This window comes from Salmo salar, chromosome ssa01, assembly GCF_905237065.1.
Source record: "Salmo salar chromosome ssa01, Ssal_v3.1, whole genome shotgun sequence".
Lineage (NCBI taxonomy): Eukaryota > Metazoa > Chordata > Actinopteri > Salmoniformes > Salmonidae > Salmo > Salmo salar.
In genome coordinates this window covers 118,445,590-118,465,086 of record NC_059442.1, presented here as the reverse complement: position 1 = coordinate 118,465,086, position 19,497 = coordinate 118,445,590, and the positions used below count along the sequence as shown (strand labels likewise).

Here is a 19,497-nt window from a genome sequence, read left to right as displayed (position 1 = left end):
CTCTGGGGGAAAATTACTCCTCACACAGCACTCTGGGGGAACATTACCTCCTCACACAGTACTCTTGGGGAACATTACCCCATCACACAGTACTCTGGGAGAACATTACCCCCTCACACAGCACTCTGGGGGAACATTACCCGTCACACAGCATTAAGGGGGAACATTACCACTCACACAGCATTCTGGGGGAACAATACCCCTCACACAGCACTCAGGGGGAACATTACCCGTCACACAGCATTCTGGGGGAACATTACACCCTCACACAGCATTCTGGGGAACATTACACCCTCACACAGCACTCTGGGGGAACATTACCCACACACACAGCACTCTAGGGGAACATTACCCCTCACACAGCATTCTGGGGGAACATTACCCCTCACACAGCATTCTGGGGGAACATTACCCCCTCAAACAGCACTCTGGGGGAACATTACACCCTCACACAGCACTCTGGGGGAAAATTACCCCTCACACAGCACTCTGGGGGAACATTACCCCCTCACACAGTACTCTTGGGGAACATTACCCCATCACACAGTACTCTGGGAGAACATTACCCCCTCACACAGCACTCTGGGGGAACATTACCCCCTCACACAACACTCTGGGGGAACATTACCCGTCACACAGCATTCTGGGGGAACATTAGCCCTCACACAGCATTCTGGGGGAACATTACCCCTCACACATCATTCTGGGGGAACATTACCCCTCTCACAGCACTCTGGGGGAACATTACCCGTCACACAGCATTCTGGGGGAACATTACCCCGTCACACTGCACTCTGGGGAAACATTACCCCTCACACAGCACTCTGGGGGAACATTACCCCTCACACAGTACTCTGGGGGAACATTACCCCCTCACACAGCATTAAGGGGGAACATTACCCCTCACACAGCATTCTGGGGGAACAATACCCCTCACACAGCACTCAGGGGGAACATTACCCGTCACACAGCATTCTGGGGGAACATTACCCCTCACACAGCATTCTGGGGGAACATTACCCCTCACACATCATTCTGGGGGAACATTACCCCTCTCGCAGCACTCTGGGGGAACATTACCCGTCACACAGCATTCTGGGGGAACATTACCCCTCACACAGCATTCTGGGGAAACATTACCCCGTCACACAGCACTCTGGGGGAACATTACCCCTCACACAGCACTCTGGGGGAACATTACCCCTCACACAGCACTCTGGGGGAACATTACCCCCTCACATAGCATTAAGGGGGAACATTACCCCTCACACAGCATTCTGGGGGAACAATACCCCTCACACAGCACTCAGGGGGAACATTACCCGTCACACAGCATTCTGGGGGAACATTACACCCTCACACAGCATTCTGGGGGAACATTACACCCTCACACAGCACTCTGGGGCAACATTACCCACACACACAGCACTCTAGGGGAACATTACCCCTCACACAGCATTCTTGGGGAACATTACCCCTCACACAGCATTCTGGGGGAACATTACCCCCTCACACAGCACTCTGGGGGAACATTACACCCTCACACAGCACTCTGGGGGAAAATTACCCCTCACACAGCACTCTGGGGGAACATTACCCCTCTGTCAACACTCCTCTCCGCATCAGCTCGATTTTCACACACAATTACACCCTTCTCCCCCTGCCTCCCTACCCACACAACTCTAACTAGGTAGCCCACTCACATCACACTAGATCAGAGGACTAGAATAGCTATCTAACCTGACTACAGGTGAATATAATAGACTATCTAACCTGACTACAGGTGAATATAATATAGTAACTATCTAACCTGACTACAGGTGAATATAATATAGTAACTATCTAACCTGACTACAGGTGAATATAATATAGTAACTATCTAACCTGACTACAGGTGAATATAATATAGTAACTATCTAACCTGACTACAGGTGAATATAATATAGTAACTATCTAACCTGACTACAGGTGAATATAATATAGTAACTATCTAACCTGACTACAGGTGAATAGAATATAGTAGCTATCTAACCTGACTACAGGTGAATATAATATAATAACTCTCTAACCTGACTACAGGTGAATATAATATAGTAACTATCTAACCTGACTACAGGTGAATATAATATAGTAACTATCTAACCTGACTACAGGTGAATATAATATAGTAACTATCTAACCTGACTACAGGTGAATATAATATAGTAACTATCTAACCTGACTACAGGTGAATATAATATAGTAGCTATCTAACCTGACTACAGGTGAATATAATATAATAACTATCTAACCTGACTACAGGTGAATATAATATAGTAACTATCTAACCTGACTACAGGTGAATATAATATAGTAGCTATCTAACCTGACTACAGGTGAATATAATATAATAACTATCTAACCTGACTACAGGTGAATATAATATAGTAACTATCTAACCTGACTACAGGTGAATATAATATAGTAACTATCTAACCTGACTACAGGTGAATATAATATAGTAACTATCTAACCTGACTACAGGTGAATATAATATAGTAGCTATCTAACCTGACTACAGGTGAATATAATATAGTAACTATCTAACCTGACTACAGGTGAATATAATAACTATCTAACCTGACTACAGGTGAATATAATAGACTATCTAACCTGACTACAGGTGAATATAATATAGTAACTATCTAACCTGACTACAGGTGAATATAATATAATAACTATCTAACCTGACTACAGGTGAATATTATATAGTAACTATCTAACCTGACTACAGGTGAATATAAAATAGTAACTATCTAACCTGACTACAGGTGAATATAATATAGTAACTATCTAACCTAACTACAGGTGAATATAATATAGTAACTATCTTACCTGACCACAGGTGCAAGCCGTCGAAGCCGTAGGAGTACAGGTCATCACCGAGCCCGTTTCCCCCCCAGCCCTCTCCTCCACCTGGGTAGGGTTGGTAGCCGTCCGTGGTGGCCCAGCCCACTCTTAGATGTGTCGCCTCGGCCGTAACGAAGGGTAACACCTGGTCCACCATCAGCTCGTAATACCACTTCCTGTACTGGGCGGAGCCTTCACTCACACCCAGGAAGATGTTAGGCCTCATGCTGCCATGTGGGAAGAAGGAGAACAAGGGGTTAATGGAGGTTAAAGTTCAATAGTGGAACAATGTTGAACGCTGTTGAATTCTCCCAGAGGGTTGACTGAGTTAGATACTGGCAGACTGTTGAATGCTTCCACAGGCCGCCCCCAAGTGGTGAAGGTAGGAAACAACATCTCCACTTCGCTGACCCTCAACACTGGGGCCCCACAAGGGTGCGTGCTCAGCCCCCTACAGTACTCAGTGTTCACCCACGACTGCGTGGCCATGCACGCCTCCAACTCAATCATCAAGTTTGCAGACGACACAACATTAGTGGGCTTGATTACCAACAACGACGAGACAGCTTACAGGGAGGAGGTGAGGGCCCTGGGAGAGTGGTGCCAGGAAAACAACCTCTCACTCAACGTCAACAAAACAAAGGAGATGATCGTGGACTTCAGGAAACAGCAGAGGCAGCATCCCCCTATCAACATTGAAGGGACAGCAGTGGAGGTGGAAAGTTTTAAGTTCCTCGGCGTACACATCACAGACAAACTGAAATGGTCCACCCACACAGACAGTGTGGTGAAGAAGATGCAACAGTGCCTCTTCAACCTCAGGAGGCTGAAGAAACTTGGCTTGTCTCCAAAAACCCTTTACAGGTGCACAAATTGAGAGCATCCTGTCGGGCTGTATCACCGCCTGGTACGGCAACTGCTCCACCCACAACCACAAGGCTCTCCAGAGGGTGGTGCAATCTGCACTGGGGTCAAACTACCTGCCCTCCTGGACACCTACAGCACCCGATGTCACAGGAAGGCCAAAAAGATCATCAAGGACAACAACCACCCGAGCCACTGCCTGTTCACACCGCTATCATCCAGAAGGCGAGGTCAGAACAGGTGCATCAAAGTTGGCACAGAGAGACTGAAAAACAGTTTCTATCTAAACAGCAATCACTAACTCAGAGAGGCTGTTGCCTACATTGAGACCCAATCACTGGCCACTTTAATAAATGGATCACTAGTCACTCTAAATAATGCCACTTTAATAATGCCACTTTAATAATGTTTACATTTCTTACATTAGTCATATCACATGTATATGCTGTATTTTATACCATCTACTGCACCTTGCCTATGCTGCTCGGCCATCGCTCATCCATATACTTATATGTACATATTCTCATTCACCCCTTTAGATTTGTGTGTATTAGGTAGTTATTGGGGAATTGTTAGATTACTTGTTAGATATTACTGCATTGTCGGAACTAGAAGCACAAGCATTTCGCTACACTCGCAATAACATCTGCTAACCATGTGTATATGACAAATAAAAATGGACTTTAAGTTAGATACTGGCAGACTGCTGAATGCTCCCACAGGGTTGATTTGAAGTTAGATACTGGCAGACTGTTGAATGCTCCCACAGGGTTGATTTGAAACCTAAAGGTGTGGTCTGATGAAACCAAGATTGAACTCTTTGGCCTGAATGCCAAGCATCACGTCAGGAGGAAACCTGGCTACAGTGAAGCATTGTGGTGGCAGGATCATGCTGTGGGGATGTTTTTCAGTGGTAGGGACTGGGAGACTAGTCAGGATCGAGGGAAAGATGAACGGAGCAAATTACAGAGAGATCCTTGATGAAAACCTGCTCCAGAGCGCTCAAGACCTCAGACTGGGGCAAAGATTCACCTTCCAACAGGACAACAACCCTAAGCACACAGCCAAGACAACGCAGGAGTGGCTTCGGGACAAGTCTCTGAATGTCCTTGAGTGGCCCAGCCAGAGCCCGGACTTGAACCCGATTGAACAACTCTGGAGAGACCTGAAAATAGCTGTGCAGTGACACTCCCCATCCAACCTGACAGAGCTTGAGAGGATCTGCAGAGAAGAAATGGGAGAAACTCCCCAAGTACAGGTGTGTAGTGTCCTACCCAAGAAGACTCGAGGTGCCAAAGGTTCTTCAACAAAGTACTGAGTAAAGGGCTGTAGTGGGGGCTGTAGTGGAGCAGGTCGAGTTTCTAACTACTGTACCTGCTGACATGGTTGACAAGTTACGTCTGCAGCAGCAGGTCTCTGCCAGGTAGCAGGGTTAGGGTTAGGGTCAGGGTCAGGGTTAGGGTTTGGGTTAAGGTCAGGGTTAAGGTCAGGGTTAGGGTTAGGGTTTGGGTTAGGGTTTGGGTTAGGGTAGGTTAGGGTTAGGGTTAGGGTTAGGTTTAGGGTTTGGGTTAGGGTTAGGGTTAGGGTTTGGGTTAGGGTAGGTCAGGGTCAGGGTTAGGGTTAGGGTCAGGGTCAGGGTTAGGGTAGGTCAGGGTTAGGGTTTGGGTCAGGGTTGGGGTTTGGGTTTGGGTAGGTCAGGGTTAGGGTTAGGGGAGGGTTAGGGTCAGGGTTTGGGTCAGGGTTAGGGTTTGGGGAGGGTTAGGGGAGGGTTAGGGTTAGGGTCAGGGTTTGGGTTAGGGGAGGGTTAGGGTTAGGGTCAGGGTTTGGGTTAGGGTCAGGGTTTGGGTAGGTTAGGGTTAGGGTAGGTCAGGGTTAGGGTTTGGTCAGGGTTAGGGTAGGTCAGGGTTAGGGGAGGGTTAGGGTTAGGGTTTGGGTTAGGGTTAGGGTCATGGTTAGGGTTTGGGGAGGGTTAGGGTCAGGGTTAGGGTTAGGGGAGGGTTAGGGTTAGGGTCAGGGTTTGGGTTAGGGTAGGTTAGGGTTTGGGTTAGGGTTAGGGTCAGGGTTAGGGTTAGTGTCAGGGTTAGGGTTAGGGTAGGTTAGGGTTTGGGTTAGGGTTAGGGTTAGTGTCAGGGTTAGGGTTTGGGTCAGGGTTAGGGTTAGGGATTGGGTTAGGGTCAGGGTTAGGGTTTGGGGAGGGTTAGGGTTAGGGTTAGGGTCAGGGTCAGGGTTAGGGTTAGGGGAGGGTTAGGGTTAGGGTTTGGGTTTGGGTTTGGGTTAGGGGAGGGTTAGGGTTAGGGTTAGGGTAGGTTAGGGTTAGGGTCTGGGTTAGGGTTAGGGTAGGTTAGGGTTAGGGTTTGGGTTTGGGTTAGGGTTTGGGTTAGGGTTAGGGTTAGTGTCAGGGGAGGAGGAAGGCTGTACCTGCTGACATGGTTGACAAGTCGTGTCTGTAGCAGCAGGTCTCTGCCAGGTAGCAGGTTGTCACAGATCAGGTGCTGGTTGGAACGCACCGCCACGCCATGACAGACACACAGAGAACAGAGCACGTCCAGAACCTGTAGGGTTAACATATAGAATAGACCATGATACAGATCAGATGCTGGTCGGAACCGCACCCAACAAACTAAATTGTTGTTAACATGCATTCAGAGTGTAGACTACATTATTGCCTAATCTGCAACTTAACTTGATGTTGTTGACAGCGGAGATAAAACATCTACAGAGTGGTAAAATGGCTATGCTATTGTCAAAATGGAACGACAGGGCTTTCTACTTAAGGCTCACCCGACACGACTCACTGGAGAGAAAGTACAGGACATTTCAATCATTTAGATGTGGCAACATGACCAAGCCTTTCAGTAATGTTGGTCCATTAGCTAATCATGTAAAAACAAGGGGAACATTAAAGTTATTAAAGTTATTGAGCGCTTAAGTTGTTCGCCGTGTATCGCGTGAAAATCTGTGATATACAGCTAGTAGTTATATTGTTATATTGATTTGCTTCAATTCTCAACTCATCAGCTGCAAAATGAAACATTTCCAAAACTAATACCTCTTCTAAAAATCAATAACAAGACATATGTACTCTGAAATATTGAAACGTTAAATGAAATATCGTGAAAGAGTGGAACGGTAGAGCCGATCCACTGGTGCAACGTGTCGCTAACAAATGTATCATCACAATTCACTGTAAAGAAAAAGTGAATAAACAATTCATAGTCCATTCTATATATAATCTCTGTTAAATAGGTAGGTCCACCACCCAGCTAGGAGATCATCCATTCTATATATAATCTCTGTTAAATAGGTAGGTCCACCACCCAGCTAGGAGATCATCCATTCTGTATATAATCTCTGTTAAATAGGTAGGTCCACCACCCAGCTAGGAGATCATCCATTCTGTATATAATCTCTGTTAAAATAGGTAGGTTCACCACCCAGCTAGGAGATCATCCATTCTGTATATAATCTCTGTTAAATAGGTAGGTCCACCACCCAGCAAGGAGATAATCCATTCTATATATAATCTCTGTTAAATAGGTAGGTCCACCACCCAGCTAGGAGATCATCCATTCTATATATAATCTCTGTTAAATAGGTAGGTGGTCTCTACCCACCTTGTGGTTATCTATAATACATGGTTTATAGGTAGGTAGTCTCTACCCACCTTGTGGTTATCTATAATACATGGTTTATAGGTAGGTATTCTCCTCTACCCACCTTGTGGTTATCTATAATACATGGTTTATAGGTAAGTGGTCTCCTCTACCCACCTTGTGGTTATCTATAATACATGGTTTATAGGTAGGTGGTCTCTACCCACCTTGTGGTTATCTATAATACATGGTTTATAGGTAGGAGGTCTCTACCCACCTTGTGGTTATCTATAATACCTGGTTTATAGGTAGGAGGTCTCCTCTACCCACCTTGTGGTTATCTATAATACATGGTTTATAGGTAGGTGGTCTCTACCCACCTTGTGGTTATCTATAATACCTGGTTTATAGGTAGGTATTCTCCTCTACCCACCTTGTGGTTATATATAATACATGGTTTATAGGTAGGTGGTCTCTACCCACCTTGTGGTTATCTATAATACATGGCTTATAGGTAAGTGGTCTCCTCTACCCACCTTGTGGTTATCTATAATACATGGTTTATAGGTAGGTGGTCTCTACCCACCTTGTGGTTATCTATAATACATGGTTTATAGGTAGGAGGTCTCTACCAACCTTGTGGTTATCTATAATACCTGGTTTATAGGTAGGAGGTCTCTACCAACCTTGTGGTTATCTATAATACATGGTTTATAGGTAGGTAGTCTCTACCCACCTTGTGGTTATCTATAATACCTGGTTTATAGGTAGGTATTCTCCTCTACCCACCTTGTGGTTATCTATAATACCTGGTTTATAGGTAGGTGGTCTCTACCCACCTTGTGGTTATCTATAATACATGGTTTATAGGTAGGTGGTCTCTACCCACCTTGTGGTTATCTATAATACATGGTTTATAGGTAAGTGGTCTCCTCTACCCACCTTGTGGTTATCTATAATACATGGTTTATAGGTAGGTGGTCTCTACCCACCTTGTGATTATCTATAATACCTGGTTTATAGGTAGGTATTCTCCTCTACCCACCTTGTGGTTATCTATAATACATGGTTTATAGGTAGGTGGTCTCTACCCACCTTGTGGTTATCTATAATACCTGGTTTATAGGTAGGTATTCTCCTCTACCTACCTTGTGGTTATCTATAATACCTGGTTTATAGGTAGGTGGTCTCCTCTACCCACCTTGTGGTTATCTATAATACCTATTTATAGGTAGGTAGTCTCTACCCACCTTGTGGTTATCTATAATACATGGTTTATAGGTAGGAGGTCTCTACCCACCTTGTGGTTATCTATAATACCTGGTTTATAGGTAGGTATTCTCCTCTACCCACCTTGTGGTTATCTATAATACATGGTTTATAGGTAGGTGGTCTCTACCCACCTAGTGGTTATCTATAATACATGGTTTATAGGTAGGAGGTCTCCTCTACCCACCTTGTGGTTATCTATAATACATGGTTTATAGGTAGGAGGTCTCCTCTACCCACCTTGTGGTTATCTATAATACATGGTTTATAGGTAGGTGGTCTCTACCCACCTAGTGGTTATCTATAATACAGGGTTTATAGGTAGGTGGTCTCCTCTACCCACCTTGTGGTTTCGTCCATGTTTGTCTAGCAGAGAGATGATTGACTTGATGTGTCCCTCCTTGATGATGTTCAGAGCTTCAGGACTCTCCACCAGGACACAGTGAAGCACCTCCAAGATACCTGAACACAACAAGCACAAAGTTAGTATCACACCAACACCCTACTAACCTAAACTAACTAACCCTTGATGATGAAGATGAGAGCTTCAGGACTCTTCACCAGGACACAGTGAAGGACCTCCAGGGCATATGGAGAACGGAATTACAAAACCTCAACAAACGAGTTATAAACACCAACAAACAGGATCCCTGAATTCCAGACGAGTTATAAACACCAACAAACAGGATTCCTGAATGCCAGAAGAGTTATAAACACCAACAAACAGGATCTCTGAATGCCAGACGAGTTATAAACACCAACAAACAGGATCCCTGAATGCCAGACGAGTTATAAACACCAACAAACAGAATTCCTGAATGCCAGACGAGTTATAAACACCAACAAACAGGATCTCTGAATGCCAGACGAGTTATAAACACCAACACCAACAAACAGGATCCCTGAATTCCAGACAAGTTATAAACACCAACAAACAGGATTCCTGAATGCCAGACGAGTTATAAACACCAACAAACAGGATCTCTGAATGCCAGACGAGTTATAAACACCAACACCAACAAACAGGATCCCTGAATTCCAGACGAGTTATAAACACCAACAAACAGGATCTCTGAATGCCAGACAAGTTATAAACACCAACAAACAGGATTCCTGAATGCCAGACGAGTTATAAACACCAACAAACAGGATCTCTGAATGCCAGACGAGTTATAAACACCAACACCAACAATCAGGATCCCTGAATTCCAGACGAGTTATAAACACCAACAAACAGGATCTCTGAATGCCAGAAAAGTTATAAACACCAACAAACAGGATTCCTGAATGCCAGACGAGTTATAAACACCAACAAACAGGATTCCTGAATGCCAGACGAGTTATAAACAACATCACAGTTATTCCACCAGGACACAGTGCAGAACCTCCGGCTCTATCTATTGGCAGATAATCAGCTGTTTTTTACCTAAAGGCTTAATTCAAGTAATTTATCTTATTTCTAGATATTTTACCTTAAGACAACCATTTTTTTTAGGTTAAAATAAGCAAAATTATCTGCCAAACTTGGTACGAAAAAACAAGAAAATAAAACATATTTTAAATGAATTCTTATTATAAGACATTATTAGATTTTACTTTTTTGCAGTGTATCACCAGCTATCAGTCGGCCTCCCCTGTGTAACGACCATCCTAGGGTTGAATGGCGGGAACCAGGTTACTGAGATTCATTAGGATGTACCGACCAAAACCTCTCCCTTTTCCCGTGATAAATAATTGCGAGAAATCGGTAAATTATAATACATTATTTATGTGAACAGCAAGGCGTGAAATGGAACTGTTAAATTATGTATAATGTCTAAATCAACAGCTGCTGCATGATGAATCATCAACGCTCAGGGTGGGGACAGACAGACCATCTCAGGGTGGGGACAGGCAGCCTCATCTCAGGGTGGAGTCACAGACAGCCCATCTCAGGGTGGAGGGACAGACAGCCCATCTCAGGGAGGAGGGACAGACAGTCCATCTCAGGGTGGGGGACAGACAGCCCATCTCAGGGTGGAGGGACAGACAGCCCATCTCAGGGTGGAGGGACAGACAGCCCATCTCAGGGAGGAGGGACAGACAGCCCATCTCAGGGTGGAGGGACAGACAGCCCATCTCAGGGTGGAGGGATAGACAGCCCATCTCAGGGTGGGGGACAGACAGGGCATCTCAGGGTGGAGGGACAGACAGCCCATCTCAGGGTGGGGACAGACAGCGCATTTCAGGGTGGTGGGACAGACGGCCCATCTCAGGGTGGGGACAGACGGCCCATCTCAGGGTGGGGACAGACGGCCCATCTCAGGGTGGGGACAGACAGCCCATCTCAGGGTGGAGGGACAGACAGCCCATCTCAGGGTGGAGGGACAGACAGCCCATCTCAGGGTGGAGGGACAGACAGCCCATATCAGGGTGGAGGGACAGACAGCCCATCTCAGGGTGGAGGGACAGACAGCCCATCTCAGGGAGGAGGGACAGACGGCCCATCTCAGGGTGGGGACAGACGGCCCATCTCAGGGTGGGGACAGACAGCCCATCTCAGGGTGGGGGACAGACGGCCCCTCTCAGGGTGGGGACAGACAGCCCATCTCAGGGTGGAGGGACAGACAGCCCATCTCAGGGTGGAGGGACAGACAGCCCATCTCAGGGTGGAGGGACAGACAGCCCATCTCAGGGTGGAGGGACAGACAGCCCATCTCAGGGTGGAGGGACAGATGGCCCATCTCAGGGTGGAGGGACAGACGGCCCATCTCAGGGTGGAGGGACAGACAGCCCATCTCAGGGTGGAGGGACAGACGGCCCATCTCAGGGTGGAGGGACAGACAGCCCATCTCAGGGTAGAGGGACAGACAGCCCATCTCAGTGTGGAGGGACAGACAGCCCATCTCAGTGTGGAGCGCAGTTCACAATGCATGTAGATCTATCGTCTCATGATGGTAACTGTTTTTGTGACAGGTAGGATTTGCATTTGCTGCAGCATAGTCTAGTCCAGGGTTTGCCAAACTCAGTCCTGGAGTCCCCGCCTGGGAGCTCGTTTGGGATTTTGCTCCAGCACTACACAGCTGATTCCAATAACCAACTCATCACCAAGCTTTGATTACTTGAATCAGCTGTGTAGTGCTAGTGGGTAAAAACCAAACGTTTACGAAACCCTGGTCAAAGGAACAGTAATATAAAGACCAACTGTGGGTATAATATACCATCTCTATCTGGTTAGTCTATACTACAGTAATATAAAGACTGAATGTACCTCTAATTTACCATCTCTATCTGGTTAGTCTATACTACAGTAATATAAAGACTGAATGTACCATCTCTATCTGGCTAGTCTATACTACAGTAATATAAAGACTGAATGTACCTCTAATTTACCATCTCTATCTGGTTAGTCTATACTACAGTAATATAAAGACTGAATGTCTAATTTACCATCTCTATCTGTTTTTTTGGGGTCACCTTATTTTTTCATTGTAAAGATTATATATGTTTTATATTGCAGCTGCAGAGTTTTAAAAATGCCTATCACTTGAATATCGTTGCTTTAAATCAGTGCACGTGCGTGCACTCTCTCGCTGTCTTGCCCTTTCTCGCTGTCTTGCTCCCTCTCTCGCTGTCTTGCTCCCTCTCTCGCTGTCTTGCCCTCTCTCGCTGTCTTGCTCCCTCTCTCACTGTCTTGCTCCCTCTCTCGCTGTCTTGCCCTCTCTCGCTGTCTTGCTCCCTCTCTCGCTGTCTTGCTCCCTCTCTCGCTGTCTTGCCCTCTCTCGCTGTCTTGCTCCCTCTCTCGCTGTCTTGCCCTCTCTCGCTGTCTTGCCCTCTCTCGCTGTCTTGCTCCTTCTCTCGCTGTCTTGCTCCTTCTCTCGCTGTCTTGCCCTCTCTCGCTGTCTTGCTCCCTCTCTCGCCGTCTTGCTCCCTCTCTCGCCGTCTTGCTCCCTCTCTCGCTGTCTTGCCCTCTCTCGCTGTCTTGCTCCCTCTCCATCAACTCCATTCAAATTGCATCCAGAAAAGATCATCTTGTTCTAGATTTATATTTAGTCCATTCGGAAAGTACTCGGACCCCTTGACTATTTCTACATTTTGTTTACGTTACAGCCTTATTCTGAAATGTATTAAATAAAAAATGTTCCTCAAGCAATCTACACACAATACACCCTATAATGACAAAGCAAAAACAGGATTTTAGACATTTTTGCTAATTTATTAAAATTGAAAACACAAATACCTTATTTACATAAGTAGTCATACCATTTAATATGAGACTCGAAATTGAGCTCAGGTGCATCCTGTTTCCATTGATCATCCTTGAGATGTTTCTACAACTTGATTGGTGTCCACTTGTGGTAAATTCAATTGATTGGACATGCTTACTACTCAAAAGATGTCTTAATTCTCACTCAAAAAACTCCCGTGGCTTATTTTTCAAATTGGCATGTTAAGTTTCTAAATGTCTGCGCCAGAATGAAGGTTTCATTCAGTTGTGAGATAGTACTTTTGCACATATAACACACTGTGCCTGAGGAAAGGCACAACTCCCAGTATAAGTGAACCACAAATCAATGTAGTTCTCATCATATTTAGCACCTCTTCGATGGTTCAACGTCCCGGTCTGTTGTTCGGTGCTTTCCCAGGTGTAGTACTGTTGGTGGTAGCAGGTGTAGTACTGCTGGTGGTAGCAGGTGTAGTACTGCTGGTGGTAGCAGGTGTAGTACTGCTGGTGGTAGCAGGTGTAGTACTGCTGGTAGTAGCAGGTGTAGTACTGCTGGTAGTAGCAGGTGTATTACTGCTGGTAGTAGCAGGTGTAGAACTTCTGGTAGCAGCAGGTGTAGTACTGCTGGTAGTAGCTGGTGTAGTACTGCTGGTAGTAGCAGGTGTAGTACTGCTGGTAGTAGCAGGTGTAGTACTGCTGGTAGTAGCAGGTGCAGTACTGCTGGTAGTAGCAGGTGTAGTACTGCTTGGTAGTAACAGGTGTAGTACTGCTGGTAGTAGCAGGTGTAGTATTGCTGGTAGTAGCAGGTGTAGTACTGCTGGTAGTAGCAGGTGTAGTACTGCTGGTAGTAGCAGGTGTAGTGCTGCTGGTAGTAGCAGGTGTAGTACTGCTGGTAGTAGCAGGTGTAGTGCTGCTGGTAGTAGCAGGTGTAGTACTGCTGGTAGTAGCAGTACTACCAGTAGAGCTGGTATGTGTCTCGATGGACTCGAGCCTTACTTTTTTTTAACCAATTATCAATTTTCGAGCAAACGGAATGAGTTGCAATTACGTTTGGCTACATACGGACCGTTAGTGGAATTCCAGCAAGAGAGTAGCGGTCAATGTGATTGGATGTTAATTATTTGACTAGGCTACCTGTATTTGACATCGTGTTGTTATTTCGCTGACCACTAGATGGTTTCATTTTATTTTTGGGCAGTGAAATGAGGCGACTCAGGCGAGGAAAAAACTCAGTTGGAAAACACTGTTTGAAAATGCAAATCACATTTTTATTTGGCGTACCCCCGACGGCCTTGCGCGTACCCCTGTTTGAGAATACCTGAGGTAGGCTAATATTATGAAAGGTATAAAAGCTTCAGCCTACTAATTATACAAATAGGCCCTATTATATTTCAACATTTAAATCATATTCGCTAGCCTATACCAGCCTATACTAGCCTATACTAACCTATACCAGCCTATGCTAGCATATACCAGCCTATACTAGCCTATACTAGCCTATACCAGCCTATACCAGCCTATACCAGCCTATACTAGCCTATACCCGCATATACCAGCCTCTACCAGCCTATACTAGCCTATACCAGCCTATACTAGCCTATACCAGCCTATACCAGCCTATGCTAGCCTATACCAGCCTATGCCAGCCTTTACCAACCTATGCTAGCCTATACCAGCCTATACCAGCCTATGCTAGCCTATATCAGCTTATATTAGCCTACACCAGCCTATACCAGCCTATACCAGCCTATGCTAGCCTATGCTAGCCTATACCAGCCTATACCAGCCTATGCCAGCCTATGCTAGCCTATAGCAGCCTATACCAGCCTATACTAGCCTATACTAGCCTATACTAGCTTATGCCAGCCTATACCAGCCTAAGCTAGCCTATACCTGCCTATGCCAGCCTATACCAGCCTATGCTAGCCTATGCCAGCCTATACCAGCCAATGCTAGCCTATACCAGCCTATACTAGCCTACACCAGCCTATACCAGCCTATACCAGCCTATGCTAGCCTATGCCAGCCTATACCAGCCTATACCAGCCTATGCTAGCCTATACCAGCCTATGCTAGCCTATACCAGCCTATGCCAGCCTATACCAGCCTATGCCAGCCTATACTAGCCTATGCTAGCCTATGCCAGCCTATGCCAGCCTATACCAGCCTATACTAGCCTATACTAGCTTATGCCAGCCTATACCTGCCTATGCCAGCCTATACCTGCCTATGCCAGCCTATACCAGCCTATGCTAGCCTATGCCAGCCTATGCTAGCCTATGCCAGCCTATGCTAGCCTATACCAGCCTATGCTAGCCTATGCCAGCCTATACCAGCCTGTACCAGCCTATACCAGCCTATACCAGCCTATACCAGCCATCCTATACCAGCCTATACCATCCTATACCAGCCTATACCAGCCTATACTAGCCTATACCAGCCTATACCAGCCTATACCATCCTATACCATCCTATACTAGCCTACACCAGCCTATGCTAGCCTATGCTAGCCTATACCAGCCTATACCAGCCTATGCTAGCCTATGCCAGCCTATACCGGTCTATGCTAGCCTATACCAGCCTATACTAGCCTACACCAGCTTATACCAGCCTATGCCAGCCTATGCTAGCCTGTACCAGCCTATTCCAGCATATGCCAGCCTATGCTAGCCTATGCCAGCCTATACCAGCCTATACCAGCCTATACAGCCTATACCATCCTATACCACCCTATACCCGCCTATACCAGCCTATACTAGCCTATACCAGCCTATGCCAACCTATACCAGCCTATGCCAACCTATACCAGCCTGTGCCAGCCTATACCATCCTATACCAGCCTATACCAGCCTATGCCAGCCTATACTAGCCTATACTGGATATCATAAGTTGAATCCACCAATTTGTAAGTCGCTCTGGATAAGAGCATCTGCTAAATGACTTAAATGTAAATGTAATGTAAATATACTAACCTATACCAGCCTATACCAGCCTATTATTTATATGCTTTTGAATGACACTTACAGTTTTGGCAGGAAATACTGGGTTACCAGGGAGAAAAGTGATTTATTCTCGGGTTGGGACATTTGTAAAATACCAGGGAAAATATTCAACCCTCGACCCTCCCTACACCAGTCATCTCTAATTCAAACGCTCCTCGTGTTCAAAACCATGCCACCCTCGCAGTAATTGAAGAGGGCTTTCAATGTTGAGGTGTGTCCATGACTATGCAGATGAATTCAGGTTCAATCAGGTGTGCCTCTCTAGGTGAGGAGAGAGAGAGTGAGTGTGGAGGAAATGCACTCCATCCCACCTCTGTTACTTACATTAGAACAAGAGTGGCCACCTGTCAACTATAAATGTCTCCTTATTCTGTTCTACAATATTCAAACCAGAAATAGACTGAGTCACTGGGGATATGCTTGGAGGGTTAAGAACATGCTGGCAGAGATATATGTTTGTATGGCGTTAGATATGCGGCATGTTAGGCGTTTCATAACTCTGGTGGAATGAGTGGCCGTCCTGCTCGTCTCTAGCTTTCATCCACCTACATACACGCTCAGAGGAGAGGAGAGGAGAGGAGAGGAGAGGAGAGGAGAGGAGAGGAGAAGAGAGGAGAATCCACACTGCAGCCAACACGTTCATTCTTTGCAGCAGGAAGTAGAAATGGGGGAAAAATGTGTTTCGTTCTATATCTCCCTCTCTCCCTCCTCGTCATCTCTCTCTATCTCCCTCCTCATTCTGTCTCCCTCCTCCTCCTCTCTCCCTCCCTCCTCCACATCCTCTGTCTCTCTCATTCTCTCTCTCTTCCCCTCTGTTTCTCTCTCTCCCTCTCATTCTCTCTCTCATTTTCTCTCTCTCTATCTCCCTCCTCATTGTCTCCCTCCTCCTCCTCCTCTCTCCCTCCCTCCCTCCCTCCTCCTGTCTCTCTCCCTCCTCCTCTCTCTCTCTCCCTCCTCCTCCGTCTCTCTCCCTCTCATTCTCTCTCTCTTTCTCTCTCATCCTCTCTCTCCTTTTCTCTCTCTCTCCCTCTTTATTCTGTCTCCCTCCTCCTCCTCTCTCCTACCCTCCTCCTACTCTGTCTCTCTCCCTCTCATTCTCTCTCTTCCCCTCTCATCCTCTCTCTCTCTCCTTTTCTCTCTCTCCCTCCTAATTCTTTCTCCCTCCTCCTCCTCCTCTCTCCTACCACTGTCTCTCTCCCTCTCATTCTCTCTCTCTCCCTCTCATTCTCTCTCTCTCTCCCTCTCTATCCTCATTCTCTCTCTCCCTCATTTTCTATCTCTCTCCCTCTCATTTTCTCTCTCTATCCCTCTCATTTTCTCTCTCTCTCCCTCTCATTTTCTCTCTCTCTCCTCATTCTCTGTCTCTTTCCCTCCTCATTCTCTGTCTCTCTCTCTCTCCCTCCTCATTCTCTGTCTCTCTCCCTCCTCATGCTCTGTCTATGTCTTTCTCTCCCTCCTCATTCTTTGTCTATGTCTCTCTCTCCCTCCTCATTCTCTGTCTATGTCTCTCTCCCTCCTCATTCTCTGTCTCTCTCTCTCTCCCTCCTCATTCTCTGTCTCTCTCTCCCTCCTCATTCTCTGTCTCTGTCTGTATCTCTCTCCCTCCTCATTCTCTCTCTCTCTCTCTCTCTCTCTCTCTCTCTCTCTCTCTCCCCCTCTCTCTCGCTCTCTCTCTCTCTCCCCCTCTCCCTATTATCTCTTGCTTTACTGTAACAGTGATACTACTGCAGATTGTCTATGCTGCTGCAACAGTTATATGTGATAATGCCATACAGGAGGGTAAAAAGGATATATTGATTATAGATCACTTACCAGACGAGGCCTCCAGTCTCTCCAGCCGGCTGATCAACCAATCTAACGAGCCGGAAAATTGGGCACAATTCTTCCTGTTGCCCCTTATCAACGCAGCTAGAGGACAAGAGGGAGGAGAGGAAGAAAGAGTGAAAGATTGAGAGAGGGATACAGAGACATTGTGAGAGAGATCAAGGGAGAAAGAGATTGAGAGGGATACAGAAAGTGAAGAGAGGGGTCCAGAAAGGTGGACATAGAGATCAAGAGAAGGAGAAAGGTTACAGGAGGGAACAGACTTTAAAATCAGAACAGAAGCATTTTGACAAGCAGTATATTCCCTTCCTTGGCTCCAGTACAGTCAATAGAATACACATCTAGCTTCAGGTACAGCATCTGTAGCTTCTAGAAAACATCTAGAGAAACATCTAGATTCAGGTGCAGCATCTGTAGCTTCTAGAAAACATCTAGAGACACATCTAGCTTCAGGTGCAGCATCTGTAGCTTCTAGAAAACATCTAGAGACACATCTAGCTTCAGGTGCAGCATCTGTAGCTTCTAGAAAACATCTAGAGAAACATCTAGATTCAGGAGAAGCATCTGTAGCTTCTAGAAAACATCCAGAGAAACATCTAGCTTCAGGTGCAGCATCTGTAGCTTCTAGAAAACATCCAGAGGCAGCATGTAACCATTAGCATCCGTTAGGGCTGAGGGCTGAGGCAGCATGGAATCATTAGCATCAGTTAGGGCTGAGGGCTGAGGCAGCAACGAGGCAGCATGGAACCATTAGCATCAGTTAGGGCTGAGGGCTGAGGCAGCAACATGGAGGCAGCACATGGCAGAAGACCAGCTACCGCTTTAAGCAGCAGTCAGTCAGCCAGTCAGTTAATCAGCCAGTCAGTTAATCAGCCAGTCAGTTAATCAGCCAATCAGTAATCAACCAGTCAGTAATCAGCCAGTCAGCCAGTCAGTCAGTCAGTTAATCAGCCAGTCAGTTAATCAGTCAGTTAATCAGCCAGTCAGTTAATCAGCCAGTCAGTTAATCAGCCAGTCAGTAATCAGTCAGTCAGCCAGTCAGTTAATCAGCCAGTCAGTAATGTCAGTCAGCCAGTCAGTTAATCAGTCAGTTACTCAGCCAGTCAGTTAATCAGCCAGTCAGTAATCAGTCAGTCAGCCAGTCAGTTAATCAGCCAGTCAGTTAATCAGCCAGTCAGTAATCAGTCAGTCAGCCAGTCAGTTAACCAGTCAGTAATCAGCCTGTCAGTTAACCAGTCAGTAATCAGCCAGTCAGTCAACCAGTCAGTTAATCAGCCAGTCAGTTAACCAGTCAGTTAATCAGCCAGTCAGCCAACCAGTCAGTAATCAGCCAGTCAGTAATCAGCCAGTGAGTCAGTTGCTGATGGCAGTTAGCTAGACATGGCAGAAGCCACCATAGAGGGTAGTATAGCGTGCCAACTAGCAGACTGTTATTTAAGGATTTATGATGCGCTGCTGTTGATAACGTTTCCATCCCTCCTCCTCTCCTCTCCTCTTCTCCTCACTCCCCTCCTCCTCTCCTCCCTCCTCTCCTCATCTCCCCTCCCTCCTCTCCATCCCTCCTCTCCTCTTCTCCTCTCCTCCTCCCTCCTCTGCTCTTCTCCTCTCCTCCTCTCCTCCTCCCTCCTCTCCTCTTCTCTTCTCCTCACTCCTTTCCTCTTCTCCTCCCTCCTCTCCTCCCTCCTCTCCTCTTCTTCTCCCATCCCTCCACTTCTCCTCCCTACTCTCTCCTCCCTCCTCTCCTCTTCTCCTCACTCCTCTCCTCTTCTCCTCTCATCTTCTCCTCCCTCCTCTCCTCTTCTCCTCACTCCTCTCCTCTTCTCCTCACTCCTCTCCTCTTCTCCTCCCTCCT

General features: G+C 46.4%; 1 protein-coding gene across 1 annotated transcript in view; it reads right to left on the bottom strand.

The window, feature by feature from the left end:
• ryr2a (ryanodine receptor 2a (cardiac)) overlaps window positions 1–19,497 on the bottom strand; it is an 812,428-nt gene that overhangs the window by 417,575 nt on the left and 375,356 nt on the right. The window contains exons 16-19 of the mRNA XM_045687844.1: window positions 17,634–17,729; window positions 8,959–9,077; window positions 6,172–6,305; window positions 2,875–3,116 (exon numbers count right to left, since the gene is read on the bottom strand). Of these exons, the coding sequence (XP_045543800.1) occupies window positions 2,875–3,116; window positions 6,172–6,305; window positions 8,959–9,077; window positions 17,634–17,729 (591 nt within the window). The remainder of the gene's footprint in view (window positions 1–2,874; window positions 3,117–6,171; window positions 6,306–8,958; window positions 9,078–17,633; window positions 17,730–19,497) is intronic.